The following is a 20,805-nucleotide window of genomic DNA, read 5'->3' as shown; positions in this document are numbered from 1 at the left end:
CGAAAATCAAGATATAATAAATTACTTAAATTACCATATAATTAATTTCTTCCAAAATTTTAAAGTTTCAAACTTTATTGTTAGTTTGTTAAATAATTATTTTTTTGAATTATCTCATGTATTAATAATTAATATTTCAACAATGTTTAACATTTAAGCTGAATTATCTCTGTTTTATTTTGACTTTAAAAATAACTTACTTTCAACAGATGAGTCAATGAAAGAAAGTTGCAAATATTTGTTATCTCAAGTCTCAGCGGAAGGAGTTTTTCCTACTTTATCTATAATTGGTATTTTCTGTTTTATTTAATTCTGTAGGAATTATAATGTTTCTTAACTTATAAAATAGTTTTGTGCAAATAAAATTTTCAAAACTATTTTGTTCTAGATAGATAAATATCCTCTTGCAGACGTAAGATCTTTATGTGCAGTCAGCAGCATAAGTAAAACTCAGTTATGGAGATGGTTGAATATTGATCATTTAAATATGTGTCTTGATACTGATCCTCAACTATCTGAAATTGTCTATACTGCAAAAACCAGACTAAGGTAAAATTACTAAGCAAATTAAGTTACTTTAAGTTACTTAAATTTTCAGGTTACGCGTAAATACTGCTATAATTGAATTGATGTAAACCTTTCTTAACTTAGTTAAAAATAACTATATTTAAAAGACTTTAATCTCTAATTAAATCTCCGAAAGCTAAATTTAACAAAGTATAGTTAGCTAGGTATTCTACATAGTGAATATCTCTTAGTTAAACATAGTATTTAACTTTATTTGTTTAATTTGCTTGAAAATTTTATTAATGTTTTAAAACACACAGCACTTCGCGAAGACCTTCTCTGTTGTCTGATTCTCAAGTTGATTTCAACTTCGGTGCCGGCCCTGTCGGATTCGAAGACACTCAAATCGAATTCGTTTTCAAAAATATCGGACCTGTTGTCCTCAAATGGTAATATAAATGAATGTAAATGTACTTAGCTATAAAGATCATTCTTATCAGTAGAACTCGAGTGAAAAAATAATAAACTGTAAAGCTTTAAAATTTTTCACAAATTTGTGGATATATTAAGTCGATGTGTTTAATTTATTTCCTTACTATAGGGATTTTTTGTTGCCTAAAGATGCACAAATATCTATTGATTATTGGGCTGATTCGGGAGAGTTTTCGAACACTGAGCTGCACGAATTGTATATTCAAGACAACAAACTGTTTCAAAGTTAATTTTATTTACTTCCATATCAACTTGTTCTCTTTTTCAACTATCTTAATTTGTCTAAATACATTTATTATAAAATCGATAGTTTTAAGGTTTTTGGCAATACTTTAACTACATAATTTACTTTTTAGTAACACCACAAAAAGGCTCTCTCAAACCAAATGATATACAAGTTATCAAAATGAGGTACAAACACTTATCTCCCGGAACTCACAGACTTCCAGTATTGTTTAAAGTCGACCACGGAAAAGAAATTCTGGTATTTTGTTTTAGAAAGAAGTTGTTTAAATTTCTATAAGTTTTACAATAAATCATAAACAGAAAAAAAAATATTGTAAGGTTTATTTAAAAACCTGCTTAAAGACTTAAAACCTTACAATTTCGACAGTTAAACTTTATTGGAGTTACTGTGGAACTTGACAGAAAGTATTTACACTTCGTCACCTCAAAACACACATTCACGCCTGTTCAAATCGGAAACAAAAATTCGCTTGTGCAAGTTAGACGCTTTATACAAAAGTTTTTGACGAGCTGAGATTCTTAGAAAAACATTAAGTAGCTCTTTGATTTTTTAAATTCTCAGTTGTATGAAATATTCAATGGAGGTTCCACACCTATTGTGTACGAAGTAGACCTGAGTCCGTTGGAAGAACTCAAAAATGAAAACTTTGACCAACAAATACTCGAGTGCATAAACCCGTCTGGGGAAGTGAGTGAGTGCTCCAGCGGATTTTTGCAGTTTGTGTTCAACCCTATTGAGTGCAGAAGTTACACTGTTAGATATTTGTTCGATTTACAACAACCTTATTAAATTTTGAAGCTGATTAGAATGTTTTTATTTATTGTTTTTGTAAAGTCAATTGAAACTTTTATAGTCATTTATAGTTGTTTATCAGCAAGTTAAACCTGTCTAGATCGACGTTCCTGTGCACATACTGGGCGGTGAAACAGCGGTCGTTCAGTTTGTAGGAATAGGCTACGACAACAGAAAAATATCGCCTTCCATGCTTATGATAGACCAAGCAAGCGACTTCAAGCCACTTCCAATACCACAAAGAGTTCCGCTTCCGAACCAAGTTACTTTTATTATTTTTCAAAAACTTTACTTTTTATATAGCAATGGATACAGTGCTGCGATAGATAGAATTTGTACTATTTGTTTTATGGTTAAGTTTTTTATATATACCTGTTAAATCGCACAACAAGTAATAATTTTATATGAGAACTATTTAAAAGAAGCTAGGCAGTTTAACTAGTAAGGTAAAACCAAATAACAGCTTCTGCAATTGTCGGAGGAGAGAATTGGTTTCGGAAATGTTCCACTTTACAGCAGAAGTCGTCATCTAGTTTTCATTACAAACAAATCTCCTGACCGACCAGCTACATATTGCTGGCATGCAAGTAATGAAGCTGTTAATCAGGTCAATATATACATTTTTAACTTAATTGCTAGTAATATATAGTAAATTTCATAATATACCTTATAATTTAAAATCCTTTATAAATCATTTAATGCATTGACAAATGTGGTTTACTATCATTTCTAACTCGCTATCATTTCTAACCCGATCATTTCTAACCCGATCACTTCTAACCCGATCATTTCTAACCCGATCACTTCTAACCCGATCACTTCTAACCTGATCACTTCTAACCCGATCACTTCTAACCCGATCACTTCTAACCCGATCATTTCTAACCAGATCATTTCTAACCCGACTTAACCAGATCATTTCTAACCCGATTATTTCTAACCCGATCATATCTAACCCAATCATTTCTAACCTGATCATATCTAACCCGATCACTTCTAACCCGATCTAACCCGAAAATTATTAACTCGATCTGTATCAATACGTTTGTTTATTATTGTTTAAATTTGGGTTTGTTTTAAAAACAAATTAATCTCAACAAAGTTGTTTTATAATGAAATTTAGTTATTTTTGTATAAATTTAAATTTAATGTTCAGCTAGCTTTTGTTAAAATTTAATTTTTGATATTCATTGCTGTTGGAAGTTTTTTATTCTACACTTGACCTAGGCATCAAAAGCTAAGCCACTTAAACTGAATGACACTTAACAAAGAGACGCAAATTTATATACCTTAAAATCAAAAACTATAGTTTTATCTAATATTTATAGATTAACAGAAAAAAAGATTTATACTTTAGTATAATACTAGTTGACTTATTTATGATTTGAAGGAACAGGTTTTTAAAACATTTGGTTTTAACTCCATAATAAGCAAGTTTAACTTCAATTTTTTTATCGATCAGTGAGTTACAATAAAACCAAACACAGTTGCACAATCTTTAAATTTAGAATTAACTTCCGATTTATTTTCAACAAAAAACTTTCTCTTAAAAATTCAGCAACACATATTGAGACGATTTAGTAAATTGTTTCAATGATTTTATTGCAGCAATCAGCAAAATAGTCTATATTACGCACTTCTTCAATAAAAGAAGCTACATAGATACTTTTATAAAATTCTTTCAGAACATACTATAATGTCAGAATTCAAACAAACTACAAAAGTTCATGAAAAAAATGTATTTTTGTTCAAACATCAACCGGGTATACACATCCTGACTTTTAAAGTTAGGTTCTGTACGTTTGTGCAACCGTTTGGTATTTCATTGATTTTTTATCTATTATTTTTTTGCTTTGCCAAAGCATAATCGATTCAATTTAAATAAACATTATTGAAATTAAGTTACAGAAAATTGTAAAAAAAAATAAAAAAATTAAGTGCATTGACTAACCACTAAATTTAAAGTCCAAAGCACATTAGGAATACAGGCTAAATAAATATCTATCAAAATATTGAAAAACCTTTTATTATTTACAGAGAAAAGGCGCTGCTATTAAAATCAAACTATAGAATGAACCAAATTCTACATATTATACCAATGGTTTATAATGGTTTATTTTCGTTAGGTTTATGAATCAATGGTTTATTTTCGTGGTAATTAATTATTTTAATAAAGTTTAAAAATGGATTATAAATTAACTGCAGTTAATTAGTTTTAAAAAGGAATAAGGAAAAGTATAAGTCTGTTGTATTCTAAAGATTAAATATTAAGTTTTGATAGTCGTCAGTGTAAGAAATATAATGAGTATTGCAGCAGTTAAAGATTATTCTCTACTTTTTTTTTAAAGATATTCATTATAGTTAATACACATTTTTTAAGTATTGAGACCAAATTGGCATGTTGCATTCAAATTTAGGGCGAATTTATATGAAATATACATTTTTAAGAATAATAATATCAGTATCTATGGAGCTTGAAATAATACACTTAATAAAATTTAGCAATCTTGTTTAGTATGGTGGTTTCATTTAAAATTATCATTATAAAATTTTAAGTTCTTAAAACGAAAATGTATACTGTTTAATAAGTCAAAAGTAGAGGTAGACGTTTTTCAACATTTAGAACCCGTCATTTACTAGAACTTAAATTTAATTTTCTTTCTTTTAGCCATTGGTAAATTATATTTAAAGATTAAATAAGACATATTATATAATAAACTTAACTATAAAAGTTAAGTGTCGGAAACTTATTATTTTGCTTTTTTTTTTTTCAAAATATGCTGTATATAGAGCAAAACAAATTTACATTAATCATGAAACTTTAAAAGTTTTCAAAATTTAAAATTGAAATAACAGTTTCTCACGCTTAATAATAGAAACTTCTTTAAAAAATTTCTTGATATCTTTTAAAAGTTATTGTTTCACAGGTTTCCAAAAACACAAAAACTTAAGATTATTTAGCGATAATTAAATATGAAAAATAGGCATAAGTCACTTAATTAATTTATGTATTTTTAAAATTTATAATAAAGTAATAAGATTGCTTTGTGTTGTGAAACTGTAATATAGGCTTTAATTTCTAATGAAGAAAAACTCATGACTTTTATAGAAATTTAGAGGTGCAAAAAAACACCGAGAATAAAGTCAATAGATTTCAAGCTAGCTTTACTGTAATGAATAAAAATATATGTAAATTATATTGTGTGTAATAATTGTCTGAATAAATAGTTGATTAAAGGAAACAAAAAACTTGATGTAGTTTTTATAAACTTCTGCTCCTAGTTATAGTTAATATGATTATAATTAATTTATTACTCTTTTAAAAAATGTTTTTTCAGTACTTATTTCGTTTTTACTTACGTTAATTCAACTGTTCATAACAGAGTAAATTTTGAAGAAATTTTTGTCAACTAAAGTACTAACTTAAGTCTTAATTAAAGCATTTCTCTCATTATATATATTTAAGTAAAGGTTTTAAAGAAGATTACCTCGGCGAGATTTGATTAACCTCGGACTTGTTATACAAATAAACATTTCTGTTTGATTGTTATGTTAATTAAACCTATGTTAAGCTAATACTAAAATTGAAGTTTATACTAACAATGTTTTTTACGTAACACATTAAAATCATAATGTTTTTAAAAAACTAATAATAAAATACTTAAATATTTTTATTAAGACTAGTTTGTTTTTGAATGAAATCTAGATTAAAAAATAAAATAAACAAGTAAAATGGGTTAGAAATGATCAGGTTAGAAGTGATCGGGTTAGAAATGATCAGGTTATAAATAATCGGGTTAGAAATGATTGGGCTAAATTGGGTTAGAAATAATCGGGTTAGAAATGATCTTGTTTGAAATGATCGCGTTAGAAGTGATCGGGTTAGAAGTGATCGGGTTAGAAATGATCAGGTTAGAACTGATCGGGTAAGAACTGATCGGGTTAGAAGTGATCGGGTTAGAAGTAATCGAGTTAGAAGTGATCGGGTTAGAAGTGATCGGGTTAGAAATGATCGGGTTAGAAGTGATCGAGTTAGAAGTGATCGGGTTAGAAGTGATCGGGTTAGAAATGATTGGGTTAGAAGTGATCGGGTTAGAAGTGATCGGATTAGAAATGATCGGGTTAGAAGTGATCGGGTTAGAAATGATCGGGTTAGAAATGATCAGGTTAGAAGTGATCGGGTTAGAAGTGAACGGGTTAGAAATGATAGCGGGTTATAAATGATCGGCTCCCGACAAATGTTCAACCAAAACTTCAGTGTGGTACAGAAATTTTATAAAATTGTTTAGTAATTTTTTTATAAAAAAATATTGTATTAAATGAAACTTGCTAAAAATCATTGTTTATATCTAAATATCTTTTAATTATTTGAAACTAGTAATATTTGCGTTGTTACTAAATTACCATAAAATAAGTAACCGATGTATCTTTATCAAAAAAAATCTAATACAGTTATTTAACTAATTTTCATTAGCTATCTAAAACAACAGTAGTTTTTATTATTTTTTCAAATAACTTATTGCCTTCAGGTTTTAGCAGTAACACCAGTTTCAGGTAAAGTTGAGCCAGGTCAGTCTGTAGTAACTAGAATGATTTTTTGCGCAACCGGAAGACCTTCTTTCTACGATCTCAACTTAGTTTGCGAAGTCAGTAGTATGATTTTAAATATATTCATATATAAACTATTTTATGGTTGTTTAAATTTTATCAACAACACATTAATCCAAAATAACTTTGAGTTACAAGTCAGTTAAACCTGATTACTGAAAAAACCACATACTACTTAAATAAACTTTTGATGACCATAGATATACGATGAGCTTGAACACGCCGAATACGAGTTAGAGTTGACGGCGTGGCAGGCAGAAAAATCTCGCTGCGACCAGGAATTCATCATTGACACAAATGGCTTCCGTCAAAAAGGCGCCAAGTGCCAAACGGTAGGCCGCAAATCGCGCAGATTCACGCATATGTCCGAGGATCAATCTACCATTTACTACGAATCACCAGTAACTTTGCCTTTTGAAAACAAGAGTCAAGCAATCACGAACCATTGGACCAAACCAGAACCACCAAAACCTACCTGCATGTATTTGGGCGTGACCGCTCGAACACATGACGTGTTAGAGTATAGAACTTATTTTAGTTCTGACAATCGCAAGCAGTATGTAGATAGGTTAGATTGTTGTTTCTAGTAAAAACTCTTGAATAACTTACTATTTTTTTTTTGTTTTTGAAGAGCTTCTAGAGCAGTAACAAAGTTTGTACGTTATTAGAATAAGTAAAAACTAGAATTTTAAACAGTTTATATATTCTTTATTACAAAGATGTTATTAGTCTTTTGCTTTGTATACTATATATATACAAATTTTTAGATTATTTTTTTATACAGAACACTCCAGATACCAGATCCAATAAAAGCAGTAGTATCCGAAAAGAAGAAAACTGTAAAGACTAAGTGCAATGAAGCTGATAAATATATTATTGTCACTGTTTTATCTTCCTTACTTAGGTAAAACTTTTGTTATTCAGTAGATAACTAGGATTTTTTTACACTAAATCAAACCCAATATGAAATTTAAAATGTGTTATTATGTTTATCTTAGTCATTAAACGATTTAAAATGGGTATTTCAATTACTAATATTTAATGCTAACTTCCATTTATAAAAAAACAAGTTGTTGGTTTAGTGATCTTTTTTATGATGTATGATAGTGCTGTTTTTTAAAAAAATATTATAAAACTATCATTCATTACAATTGTTTATTTTCAATTCATTTGTTTTTTTTTTCACTAGTAAATAACTAGTACAGGATTGTATAAATCTTTTCACGAAGTTACATTTTTATCCTTCATACGAAGTTTAATATTTTGATTTTATAGATTACCTCGCATTTCATTTAGTTACTATAATTTTCTAGAATAAAAAAAGGAAATTTTAAATAAATAAAGTATCAGCTTCTACTTATTGAAACTGCTAATAATTTATATTCTTCATCTCTGTAAAAATAAACTATCTGGATTATTTATTTTTCATTTTATTTTAAACTTAGTTTTTGTTTCTAAACTACATTATGTTTAATTTGTTAAGCGACTTTTTTACACTCTAGAAATATAATTGAAGACCCGACTGTTATTGAATCATTAAAAGATACAGCAAAAGAACAAATACCACTGTTTGCAAATATAAGATCGACAATACCTTTGTGTATGCAACATACCAGACAAGTAAGTAGCACTTTTTTTTATTAAGCTCAGTCGAAACGTGTTTTTTAATTTGACCTGAAATTCTAATGCTTATAACTACAACATTATTATAAACAAACATATTTAATTACTTTTTTTTATTTACTATCATGAATGCTATGTATTTTAGTATTATGTTTTATTTGACTTTGTTTAAATTCTAGGTAGTTTTGTATTATTAAAAGTATATGTTATAAATTCTATTGGTAGTTTATTTGTATGAAATAAGGCATGCACAGTATAACTAGTTTTAAGTTTATTAAAAGCAATAAGTAAAATAATTAACTTATAAATTACTAACAAATTTATTAAAAATTTTAGAAATAGTTAAAGCACCGATAAGTATTACTTAAAACAACATTTTTAAGCTTGTCAGATAAAGTTTAGTTTCTATTTAAATTAAGTTCACAAATGACGGTAAAATGAAGCAGGAAGCTCAAGGTCCGGTCACCGTGGAAAACTCTTTGACTGCAAAAGTTAGTTGTTGACATATGTAACTCCAAAATCTTTAAGTTACAATTGTTTGTTGTTTTAATTTTTCGAAACTGTTAAGCTAAACGTAAGCATTCATATAAAAGTAAAATTTTTCAAGTGTTTTAAGATGATAGAAGAATATTTGAATTTTATTTCACTTTATAATTGTAAACAATGCAAATTTTCATCAAATTATGTTTTTTTATAGTGTCTGAAAATATTTTTTGTAGTTCACTTATTTTCTTAGTAAAATAAATTAGTTTATTGACCATTTGAATGTTAGGAAGATAATTCTCAGATTTTAATAGTATAAGTAAACATTTTTTGAGAAAAATATGTCTTTTCTTTGGTAAATATCTTATTTTATAAGTTGAATGAAAATTACTTGTTAATTTTATATAAGTACTATGGTTATTTTTACTCAATTTAAAAAAAAAAAGTTGTATATCTTTATTAAATTTAAAAATTGCTAAATAAATGGATTACTTATTTTTATTTGAATGTTTTTGAAGTCTAACTGTTCAAAATATAGGTTTAATCGTTTGCTAACGAAAGATCCTAATAAAATAACTTCACTAGGATATAAATAAAAACAAATTGTACAGTAATCTTCCTTTATTGTACCAACATATGTTTCTGTGTGTTAACGAATCAACACACTTCAACTGGGTTTTTATTACTGAAACAACCCAGTTGAAGTGTGTTGATTCGTTAACACACAGAAACATATGTTGGTACAATAAAGGAAGATTACTGTACAATTTGTTTTTATTTGTTTTTAAAGTCTCTATTTTTTTTAGAGATTTATCATTTTTACTCTGACAAAAACACATAGAACTACTGATTTTATTTAAAACTATAACGCAACAGTTAAATAATAAATATATAATAAATAATAAATTATAACAGTTAAATCTTAAAATTATTTTTCAGATGTAAGTTACAAATTAAAAGAATCAAAATATACCTTACAGTCAAAAAACAAATAAGATTTTATGCAAAATATAAATTTGTAAAATGTTTTATAGTATGTGACAAAAAAGCAAAACAGAATATTTTTTTAAAGAATTTTATAATGTTCAAAAAAGGTGTCAAACTATTTTTAAAAACCTAATGCTAGTTATAAAAATGTTTATCCGTTTGTATATATTTCTTATTAACTTAATTTTTTTGACGTGCAATCTATCGACTGTTTGTTGAAAATAAAAAATAATTTAATTTGAGCATTATAAATATACATTCGTATGTTATAATCAGTGTCACAACTATCATCTCTTAGTGATGTCAAAATTTTAAATGTTTTTTTTATTATACAGTAGCACTGTTGCATTTGTTATTAATAGCAGAGAATGCTAATCGAGTTAATTTTGTAAGGTACCAAAATAAATTATATTAGTCGAAATAATCTATTAATATTTATGTTTACTACGCTTTTTGATATTAGAAAAAAGTTCTTGATCAACTGAATTGTTTGTTGTGACAACACTGCTCATTTGAAAAACTTCGTGATCTAAACATCATTTGCACTAGTTCGAACAATTTTTGTTTGATTAAGATTTTATTAATTAATACTTAAACAACTAGAATTATTATCAGCACTTGTTTTGATACATTCAGGATACAGCTAGTCGAAATGCATCAACAACAACAATTAACCAAAATGATAACATTTCGGCGTACAGCAAATCACCTAGTATATCCCCTGTGCTTGAGGTATATATATATATATATATATCTAAGATCAAGCTTGAATGAATTTTAATATAGATTTTATAACTTTATACGCTAATTATAGTTTTTTAAATTTAATTTGATTTAGTTTTATCTCTTTAAAACTGAAATAGTTATAATTGCAACAGTTTAAGTTTATTCTTCATTATTAGCATTCAAGACGACACAGCTCACAGAAAAAAGACAAAGTTAAAATGTCAATGAGAAAAAATCAAAAAAATTATGCTAAAACAAACAAAAAAGTAAGTGAAAACAGTTAAAGAATTTTCGTTTTTAATATAATTTTTGATGTAAGCATTAAGATTAAAAAGCTCTGTACTGTACTAATTAATAACAACAAAAAAAAACACTTCAAATCTTTAAGTTTGTTGAAAACTTGTTTTTAATTTAGGAAAATAAACAAGATGATAAAAAGGCATCGCGTGACAGTACAAATGAAGACCCAAATATCAAGGCTGAAGAAGTAAGTTTTTATATTTCTTATTAATAATTTTAAATCACAGCGGAAAATTTAATTCAAAATTGCTTTAAAAACTCTACTATTAGTCAAACAGTTGTTATATTTGCAGGTGAATTTCACCACAGTCCAGCAACTTGGACCCCCTTCGACAAAGTTGATGAATGTTCTCCTCACAACGGAATCTGTTGTCAGTTTATTTTTTAGTCAATAGTTTATATGATTGAATGTTTAAATTGTTTTTTATTTTAAAATATCTTAGTCTGGTTTGTTGTATTTTTTTCTAAATCTATTTATTTATTTTATTCTTTCCATATCCACTGTAAGTTGCTTTTGTTTTATGTTCTATACAAATCCTGTTAATACGCCACGTTTGGAAAGTTTCGGTTGCAAACGGGATTTTATTATTTATTACTTGATTTAACAAGTTCAATTAGTTTTTTATTTACATAAAAATATTGCTTTTATTAGTTCACACTATAAACTTCTTAATGATCAAGAACTAGCTAAACAATTCCGTGTATTATTGCTGTGAGTTTGACAACTTCTAGCATTAAAAAATAATCTTCTATTTTAAAAACTTAGCAACATGATTACTTTTTTCAAACCTTTTTATTTGCTTTTGTTTTGTTTACTAAAAGCAAAGTTTTTAGTAGCAACTTCGAAGTAATAGAAATTAAGCTTAAACTAATATTTTTAAACATACTTTTTCAAGGAGAAACATTCTTCAATTCATTCTCAATCATTCTGTCCTGACAACGTGCAATGTGTTGATTATGAGCCACTTGTCCTCGATGACAAACCGAAGCATCAGTTCATATCTGATGTCATTAAGACGTTAGTTAATTTTTTCGTATAAATATTAAACTTTAAAACCTGTTTAACGTTTACAATTTTTTTCTTACTTTTAAACAGTAACCTATAAAATGTTACCTATAAATAAACTTCTCAAAAAAGCTTTAAAATTATTATTTTTTTTAGTATTATCAAAATAATCTTTAGTATTTATGCTTTAAATATACATTAATTGCTTGATAAGTTGAAATACTATATTAGTTTAAATCTCAAAATATTTTTTGTTTCACGTGCAACAAACTGCTTTTACACGTTTTTTATGACTAGATGTATTTTGTACTTACATATACGTTTTTGTCAGCCTACCAGAATTTGGTTCCTACATTGAAGATATTTTTGCTGACACTTTGGCTAATATAATGGAAGAAGCGGTCCATGGGGAAGTTTTGTTGACCAGCAGACCCAGAGTTGTGGCCCTGCCGCCAGCTAACAAAAATCATGAGAACGATAGAAACAGGTTAAATTTGCTTTAAACTTTATGTTTTTATCACAAAATATTTATTGATTTTGTAATCACGACTACACTGTAATTTTGTGAATATTCTTAATAAGTTTTGTATATTTAGTTTGTTTATTCAATTAAAGTCAATGATTTTTTTTTGTTTCAGTCTCTTTTATCTTTTTTTAACACTTTAACTTATCTAAAAAATTTTGTGTAAATATTTACACTTTTTAAATATTGTAGAAATATTTTTTTGTTTAGATATTGTAGAAAAAGTAGACATAACTAATTTAATTTTTTCTAGGGTATCAACATACTACAGCACTCGTATATCGGAAGATAAAAGTGTTTCAAGCCACAACACACCTCAATGCAACAATCTTAACGTCAAATACCCCATACTTGAATGTGACGACTATGACATATAGAACGTCATTGTTTACGTTTTACTTACTGTGATTTCAATACTGTGCGTTTGTTATTTAACAATACAAAATGTATGATTTTTTCTTTAATCAGTAATAAATTTTGTGTTTTTAAGGTTTGGTAGTAGTTTTTTAGCACAAAATTTAGTTTTGTTAGTCTGATTTTATTTTTTTAGATGTAGTAATTAGCTTTAAAAATAGAGCTGTACCACGCAAACTATAGTTTTCAGTACCTGTTAAAACATATTGATTTTTTTTTTAACTGTAACTTATACTACAGTCATAAATCACCGGGATATAGCTTTTTTTTTAAATTTTTTAACAAAAAACTATCTATACTTCTAAAGGTCTACTTACTTAGTGAATACTATCTAAACTTAAGCCTGTATTTAAGCAATAAATATAGTTAAAGTCAGTCTTTATGCTATAACTTTTATTAAATTTAACTATAGTATTAAAAAATAGTAGACTATTCTTGGACCTTTTTGTTTATGCGTTTTATTGATACAACGATTAATCGTGACTATGTCAACCTGATGAGGACGAATTTAGATCGCAGGTTATCGCAAGGATTGTTGTTGATGGTCGTGCTTATTAAATTTAAATGTACAAATCTGAGTTTAACAAAACTTAGATACAGTATTCGTCTTTTAAAAAAAGTATCTGAAATTTAAGATCTATTTTTTTTTAAAAACTAACATGCTTGAAAGAGAAGCTCTAAGCATTGTTATTCAAAGCGTGTGTTTTATTAAGTGTGTAAAGAAGAGTTTGATAAACACTGCTTTAAAGACGTGTCCTGCTAGTTTATCCGTTTTATGAAACAGATTAATTTGTAGTAATTATTTCATAAATTTTTTACGATAATGTCAATGGTTTTCAAAGTTTTTTTTTAGGTGGATTGACGATACTTATTAATTTTCACAAATTTAAACAATATGCTTTAGTTTAAACTTTAATAAGAAAAATTAAAAAATAGTACTAGTTTGCTTTATAAAAAACTATAGTCCAATAGTTGCAAATGGTTTTAGAATAAAACTACTTCACAATATATTAGATAAAACTGGTAAGTTTATTAAACTGACAGAAATTAAGAATAATTAAATTTACAACAAGCATAACAAAAAAAAATACAAGCTTTTTTAACAAATAAATAGTACACAGTTTATAATCTAAATTTTTGTCCATTGTGTCTTCCAGATGAGAAATACTTCTGCATGAAAAATAAATCATTCAGCTTATACAATATAGGTTTACAGTTATTGGTAAGGGCGGGTGCTTTGGTCACCAGGAGATAATTATATTTGTATGTGTTTGTAAATAACATTGGGAGGAAAGTAACCAATTTTAAATCCTTCTAAAAGGAAAATATGTTCCTTCTAAGAGTGAATCACTTGTTATAACAGACGTAGTGCAAAACTTATCAGTTTTAGTGTTAACAGACTATTTATAAACTTGCTCATATTAAAATTTAATTATTATTGTTTTTAAATGCAGATTTTATCCAAAAGCTTGAGATACAATTCATTCAAAAACGTGTTATTGATCAAACACATGTTAGATATATTTCAGCTAATTTTTATAAATTACTACTGTTAGCGACTAACTTTAAAATTAAATTTTGAGTAAGTAAACAGTTTTAGGTTTTATCAAAAAATACAAAATTAATATACTACGCAAAGTAAATGAGAGATAGATTAACAATTTATAGTTATTTAATTTATATAATAAACTTAACTAAGATAAGCATACGTACAAACAATAAAAGCAATAAATAAAATAAGCGACAAACTAGAACAAAACATTTATGACAACTTATAGAGATTAGATCTATAATCGTACTGTTGCTTGCAGAATTTAGGTCAAAAAAAATGCTTCTAAAACATAAGAATTTTTACAATATTTGCAAAAAAAGTTTTTTAAGTTAAAAAAAAGATTCTGATAGGTTTAAAGCAAAAAAATACACTTTTAATCAAAAAAATCGTCTAGGTTGCAATATACTTTCTTTTAAATAGTCATAAACTACCATAACTACCCTCTTGTATAGAATTATAAGTTTATTAGCATAAAAATTTATACTTTTAAATTCCATAAATTTTATTTTACTAAAAAAATGTTGGTAACATTAAATTTTTTAAATATTCCTGTAAACCTATTTTTAGTACGTAATAAGGAAATCAAACTTTCAAATAAATTTAATTACACCTTTTTTTTAAAGAAATATAATTTTTTTAAATTCAAAGCAGAAAACTCCCCCGTGATTTCAAATTTTTAGACTTATTTGTTAGGGATAGCTGAAATTGTAAAACTTTATCACTTTTATAACGAAAAACGACTAACTAAAGCACCGGTCGGCAGACTGGAGGTACTCGGGGGCAAGATTTCGAATGTGAATCATGCTCGGGGTCGCAGTTTTAATTTCAGTCAGACATTTAAAATTACTTAGTTTTAATCATTCTAATACTTCAGTCTCAGTAATATATGCATATAGGGCTTATTATTAAAAGATAAAATTGCGATTTTTGCGGTAAAAAGTAACTGTTAGCTTAGTTAAAGATCTGTAAAATAAAATCAACATGTAAAAAATGTGCTTCCCTCCTTTGACCTTAATATACATGACAATTAATAATACATTTTTTTTACTTTTTTATACTTGAAAAAAGTAAAATAATTGATTTTATATTATTTTTTATTTATAATGATGTTTTAATGTTTTTTTATAAATAAATTATCAAATGCAGTGAAAATTTTATTTAATGAAAAGTTACAAATAAATTAATTATTCAACAAAATACTTAGTGTGATTAAAGAAGTACCTTTTTATTTAAATACTGTGAAAGATTAAGATTACATTGAAAAGTACTAAATTGTGCATAAACAAAAACTATTCAATAAGTACTAGTTTAAAAACTTACAAAAACCAAGAATAGCCCAAGCAAGATGAAAAGTATCTTAACAGAAGCTTTAGATCAATAGAAGCAGGAAAGACCCTAATGTTTCTACTGTGAAGAAAAAATCATAAATGTACAATCTGTCTTTTTAAATTTTTAAGTTTAAGCGGTAAAAGTAGTAGAGTATTCTATATAAGGGACAATGTATGGAATAATTCAAAAAACAGAACTTGGGCCAAAAAATCAACTTATAATAAAATTTTTAGTGTGCCAGATCAACATGCTCGCAGGCCACAGAATTACTTTTTGCGGGCTGCACCCCATAAAAAATGAAAAAATTCTCGTATGCCGCATGCGGCCCGCGGGCCACATGTTGCCGAACCCTGAACTAAAAGAATGTATTTTATTACTATAAACTATAGAAATAAATAGAATATAGAATGTATATATTAATAATATAACATCTAAAAACACTATTTAAAAATTGACTAATATATTTTTTTTTTTATTTTACAAACACTACATATTAAATTGTATTAGTTTTCATAATTTCTCTACTTGAAAAAAAGTTTATTAAATACAAAAACTTTTAGATATATCCTTACTTTCTGCTGAAAATAGAATTTTTCATCAAAAGCAATTATACCTTTTAACTTTTAGTTGTGTACTATTTCAGAAGTTTTTGTTACAGTTTTTAATTCTGCTGGTTTTCAACATATGACTTTTTTTTTTAATTTTTACACTTCTAAACAAACTTCGCGTTGTTTGTAATTTATGTGTTAATTATATAATAATTCTGATCAAATCTTACTTATTTTCATTTTAAGTGTCATGCGCTTGGACGATTTTAATTGTTTTATCTATAATTTTCACTAGCATTTAAACAAATAAATATACATGATACACTACAGACAAAATTTAACTTGTGTTTATATTTAATGATTTTTTTTTGTGAAAACGAAAACTAGTAATTTTCTTACTTTTTGTAAGTTTAAAATCTTATTTGTTTTTAGTTTTACTTTTTAGTATTAACATATAAACTTGATAAAAATGACGTTCAATTTGTTTCGTGTTTTCAACAGCTTAGTTTTAATAACAACTTTTAGCTGTGCAGTAGAAAAAAATTGTGATATTTTTCCATCTTTTACAAAAATACAGTTAAATCCGTTTTAAATAGGTGTGGTTTAGACCAGTGGTTTCTGTGCACCACTGCACACGAAATTTATTTTGGGGTGCATGAAGCTCAAGAAATACTATCTTAAACTTTTGAAACTTACACTAGATATTCTAGACTTGATGATGTAGAGCTAAAATTAAAAAAACAAAGGTCTTAGGCAAATTTTTTGATTGATTTTTGAGATTTTTTTAGGAAACCCTGCACTATACATTACGAGAAACTTGGAGCTTTTTCTAAATTTTCGCACACTGTGGCATACAAAGTTTTAATTTTGCAATTTAGGGTGTACAGATTTTGATTACCTTGCAGACCAATGGTTTAGACAAACTAGCAATGCTTTGTCTAATTAGTTTTCAGTTTTAACAAACAAGTTTCCATATTCTTGTAGTACTTAAAAAAAGTTTATAAAGCACTGTGTCATACATTATCGCCATTGGGTACACCAACCTTTTAGTTCTTGGAATCTAAACACTTTTATTCAGGGTTGCCACTCTTTGAGTCAAAAAATCTTTCGTGAGTGACCAAAAACTTTCCTGAGTAACCTTAAACTTCCCTGAGATTTTCCATCCTTTAAAATTTTACTATTTATTAGAACATTACAATGTTAATTCTAAGAATATTGAAGATCTAGCCGCAAGGCTAAAAATTTATAAATAAACACAAAAATTAAATAAAATTAACTTTTTTGAACAAGATATTGAAACTGGATTAACTAAATCTCATTCTAAATCTAGAAAAAAAATTCCCTGAGATTATTTTAAAAATCTAAAAAAATTTAGAAAAAACCAAAACTGCCCTGAGTTAAAAAAAAGAACCAAATTTTCTGAGTTTCCCTAAGATATTTTATAACTTGAAAATTCCCTGAGTTTCCCTGATTGTGTGGCAACCCTGTTTATTGTCTTATATTTTAACTTATTTTTTAGATTTAACTCAGAATAAGTAAGAGAATAGATAACTCTGTTGTTTTAAATTTTGTGGTTCTTATTTAGTATACTATTTTCGAATTTAGCTGATTTACCCCAGTTCAGTAAACTTTGTAATTTGGTACATAAAGCGCTCAAATCCAAGGACCTGGTGTACGAAAAAACATTTTGGTTATTTACAATCACGCTGTACTAGGATTTGGAACAGTATGGCCAGAGACGTAATTTATAGCTTCAAAACTACTTGTGCAAAACCCTTTTTCTAACATTAAATTTTGAAATGTGCTGTTAGTTTAATTTTTAGTACACGTTAGTGTTTATTAAATGACAAGTAAAACTGCCTGCCAGGATTTTTTTAAATAGTCCATGTCGCATAAATTATTTTTTTGTAAATCTAGTCCGCTGACTAGAAAATTTCCCAACCTATTTACTATGAAAGGACTCAATCCTACTGCAACTTTGATGCATTATACTTGGATGTTCATGAATTTATCTAGAACAAAAAAAAAATTTAGTAAGATAAATCAAAAAAACTTGCAATTGTATTACCTCTAATCTGCAAAGCTTAAAGGGGCGATTTTAGTAAGTCAGGGGGCGAATTTTAGTAAGGGGGCGAAAGAGAGGTGATTTTAGAATTTTTAGCAGTCATAAAATTTTTCCTTATTATCTTGTTATTTTACTAGTTTTAGCTTGCAATTAAATATTTGACCCTGAGGTAAAACTTAAACCAAAAAAGACCGTTTTATTTACGTAAATTATAGATTTTATTCACAACATGTAGATAAGAATGCAGAGTTTTGCAAGTTTGGAAAACTTAAAACTTCAAATAAATGAAGATGAAGTAGAAGTATTTTCATCTCATCTAGAACAGTTTAAATGCGATATTGATAAACGATTTACTGACGTTTTTCAACTAAACGTCCCGAAGTGGATTATGGATTCCTTCGAAGCAGATCTTTTTGAAGTAAACGTTGACTTACAGGAAACTTTTTCAGACTTACAAACTGACCTTCAACTTAAAGTAAATTTTTCTAAAGAACGATATGAAAACTTTTGGACTCAAAAAAAAACTAAGCCAAAAGTATCCAATCATTTGGAAGGAAGTTAGATTGTTGTTTATAGTTTTTCCTTCTACCTATGTTGTTGAGAAAGCTTTCAGCACAGTTATCAACATCTTGAGCAAAAGATCTATTCTAGATATTTGTAAATGAGGTGACTTGAGGCTTTATTTGACTGATTTAGAAGCAGATATAGAAACACTTGCAAGCAGTCATGAAGCTCATCCTTCACATTAGATTAGACTTTAGTAGCAGACATTACCTTATGTAAGTTTTTTATTTATTTGATTTTTTTAAATATTTCTTATTTAACCTGGTTTGTATTGTATTTAAGTATTCTTTTTATATTATCAATTTTATTAAGTTATTTATTCTACAACAGGTTTGCTTAAAGTCTAACGAATATTAATTACGTTAGACTTTCTCTTGAGTTCGTACTTTTTACCCAAAAAAAAGTGCAATTTTAATTTTACTTAAATAAAGTGTATAACTAACTAAGTATTAGTAAAACAAAACTTTTATTATACTTAATTGCTTATATAGATCTATCTTATTTTTTATGATTATTTATTTTATTTTTTAGCGGGTTTTACGTTTATTCATAACATTATTGAATTATAACATATTGAAATTTGCCATTTTGTAATAAAAATGATAATTCATTCTTTAGTTCGCACTTTTTGATTTTGTTCAAAATGCAAACTCAAGCGGAAGTCTACTGTATTTATTGAGTGGTTTATGTTTTAAAGTTTTTAATAGTTATGTTTGGTTAATTTTTTAGTTTATATTTGTCGTTTTACATTACACTAAAAGTTTTTATAACATAGTAAAGAAAATATTTTTTTGAAATATATTTATTTGGAAGACTTTTGTTATTACTTGTATAATCTGTATAAATAATAAATTTTGATAACCATTAAAGCTTCTATTTCAAAAAAGATTTTTTGACTTAAAAAGAGTATAGATTTGAGGTCTCTATTTGAAATGACTACATTGTTAAAAAATCTATATATTACAGAATTTTAAACTATTAGTACAACTGTTTTATCTTAATTCAAAATATTTTGCCAATTAAAGTGTGTTTTTTATTTTAATAGTTCAACCCTAGCATTATTTTATTACTATTTTCCTCTGTTAAATTATAATAGGTTGATAGCTAAAAAACAAATTAGTTTTTGAACAGAATTAAATAAGACATCGAAAAGACTGCTACAGTTACAAAACAAAATTTTAATCTAATAACAGTTTTTTTTAATTGATCACTTTCTGTTCACAAAATTATCTGTAAAACCTTTAATTTTTTTTTGTTTAATTTAAAGAAAAATTTTGTTAGGATTAAGGTTTAGTTTTTCAAAGACTATTCCAAGTCAAATACTATTTCATGGTAATCTACTACGAAACATATAGTTTATAAAGTTTAAAATTAAAATTTTAACTTTACAACTAACTCGCTTATAATATTTTTTAGCATTGAAATTAATAATTTTACTGCATTAACAGAGGCTATTGATAAAACCACTTTTCATGTGAGATAATCAACCAGTCGGTCAAACTTCCTCAAACTAAATCAGCAATGATGTTTTATTTCATAATATGTAAAATAATCTGTTCATTCTTTCTTAATTTTTCAATCTATGGGTAAGTAATTTTAGAATATGCCTAATTATAAAATATTTAAGTATATTGTGCAACTTAAATAAGTTACTTAGCATTCACTTCTAAATGTCCGAAATTCGTTATATGAGAGATTATTATAATGTCAGGTTTCAGTCAAAATTTTAGATGGGTAACATACGGTTCAGATCTAGTCAAATTTCGGCCCGCTAAGTAACTTGAAAACTACTTTGCAAAACAAATAAAAATTTGTTTTTTGATACTTAATATTTCAAAATACGCCATTAATTTGGTTTACAGTTCACAATAGTACTTCCTAGATCACAAAAATAGTAATTCAGTATATTACAATTTTGCTCGCGTTTTTTAATTTTCTTATATGTTAGTTTTAAAATACTTAATATTTCAAAATACGCCATTAATTTGGTTTACAGTTCACAATAGTACTTCCTAGATCACAAAAATAGTAATTCAGTA

At 26.7% G+C, this 20,805-nt stretch overlaps 1 protein-coding gene across 3 annotated transcripts in view; it reads left to right on the top strand.

The window, feature by feature from the left end:
• Positions 1 to 12,910, top strand: part of LOC145835150 (cilia- and flagella-associated protein 65-like) — a 34,394-nt gene extending 21,484 nt beyond the window's left edge. For 2 of the 3 annotated variants that reach the window (XM_082942702.1, XM_082942699.1), the window contains exons 23-43: positions 210 to 290; positions 411 to 549; positions 828 to 956; positions 1,109 to 1,224; positions 1,356 to 1,483; positions 1,613 to 1,723; positions 1,808 to 1,999; positions 2,139 to 2,300; positions 2,502 to 2,645; positions 6,568 to 6,684; positions 6,847 to 7,214; positions 7,431 to 7,550; positions 8,149 to 8,266; positions 8,689 to 8,760; positions 10,376 to 10,471; positions 10,642 to 10,731; positions 10,881 to 10,952; positions 11,059 to 11,136; positions 11,662 to 11,783; positions 12,103 to 12,258; positions 12,548 to 12,910. In XM_082942702.1, coding sequence (XP_082798828.1) covers positions 210 to 290; positions 411 to 549; positions 828 to 956; positions 1,109 to 1,224; positions 1,356 to 1,483; positions 1,613 to 1,723; positions 1,808 to 1,999; positions 2,139 to 2,300; positions 2,502 to 2,645; positions 6,568 to 6,684; positions 6,847 to 7,214; positions 7,431 to 7,550; positions 8,149 to 8,266; positions 8,689 to 8,760; positions 10,376 to 10,471; positions 10,642 to 10,731; positions 10,881 to 10,952; positions 11,059 to 11,136; positions 11,662 to 11,783; positions 12,103 to 12,258; positions 12,548 to 12,671 — 2,735 coding nt within the window. In that variant the 3' untranslated portion in view covers positions 12,672 to 12,910. The remainder of the gene's footprint in view (positions 1 to 209; positions 291 to 410; positions 550 to 827; positions 957 to 1,108; positions 1,225 to 1,355; positions 1,484 to 1,612; positions 1,724 to 1,807; positions 2,000 to 2,138; positions 2,301 to 2,501; positions 2,646 to 6,567; positions 6,685 to 6,846; positions 7,215 to 7,430; positions 7,551 to 8,148; positions 8,267 to 8,688; positions 8,761 to 10,375; positions 10,472 to 10,641; positions 10,732 to 10,880; positions 10,953 to 11,058; positions 11,137 to 11,661; positions 11,784 to 12,102; positions 12,259 to 12,547) is intronic. The other variant, XM_082942700.1, reaches the window with a different exon arrangement.
• The last annotated feature ends 7,895 nt before the right edge of the window (positions 12,911 to 20,805 follow it).

Source organism: Thalia democratica, chromosome 4 (assembly GCF_965202585.1).
Source record: "Thalia democratica chromosome 4, ktThaDemo2.hap1.1, whole genome shotgun sequence".
Lineage (NCBI taxonomy): Eukaryota > Metazoa > Chordata > Thaliacea > Salpida > Salpidae > Thalia > Thalia democratica.
Note: the sequence above shows the minus strand (reverse complement) of the source record. Positions and strands in the feature narration are given on the sequence as shown.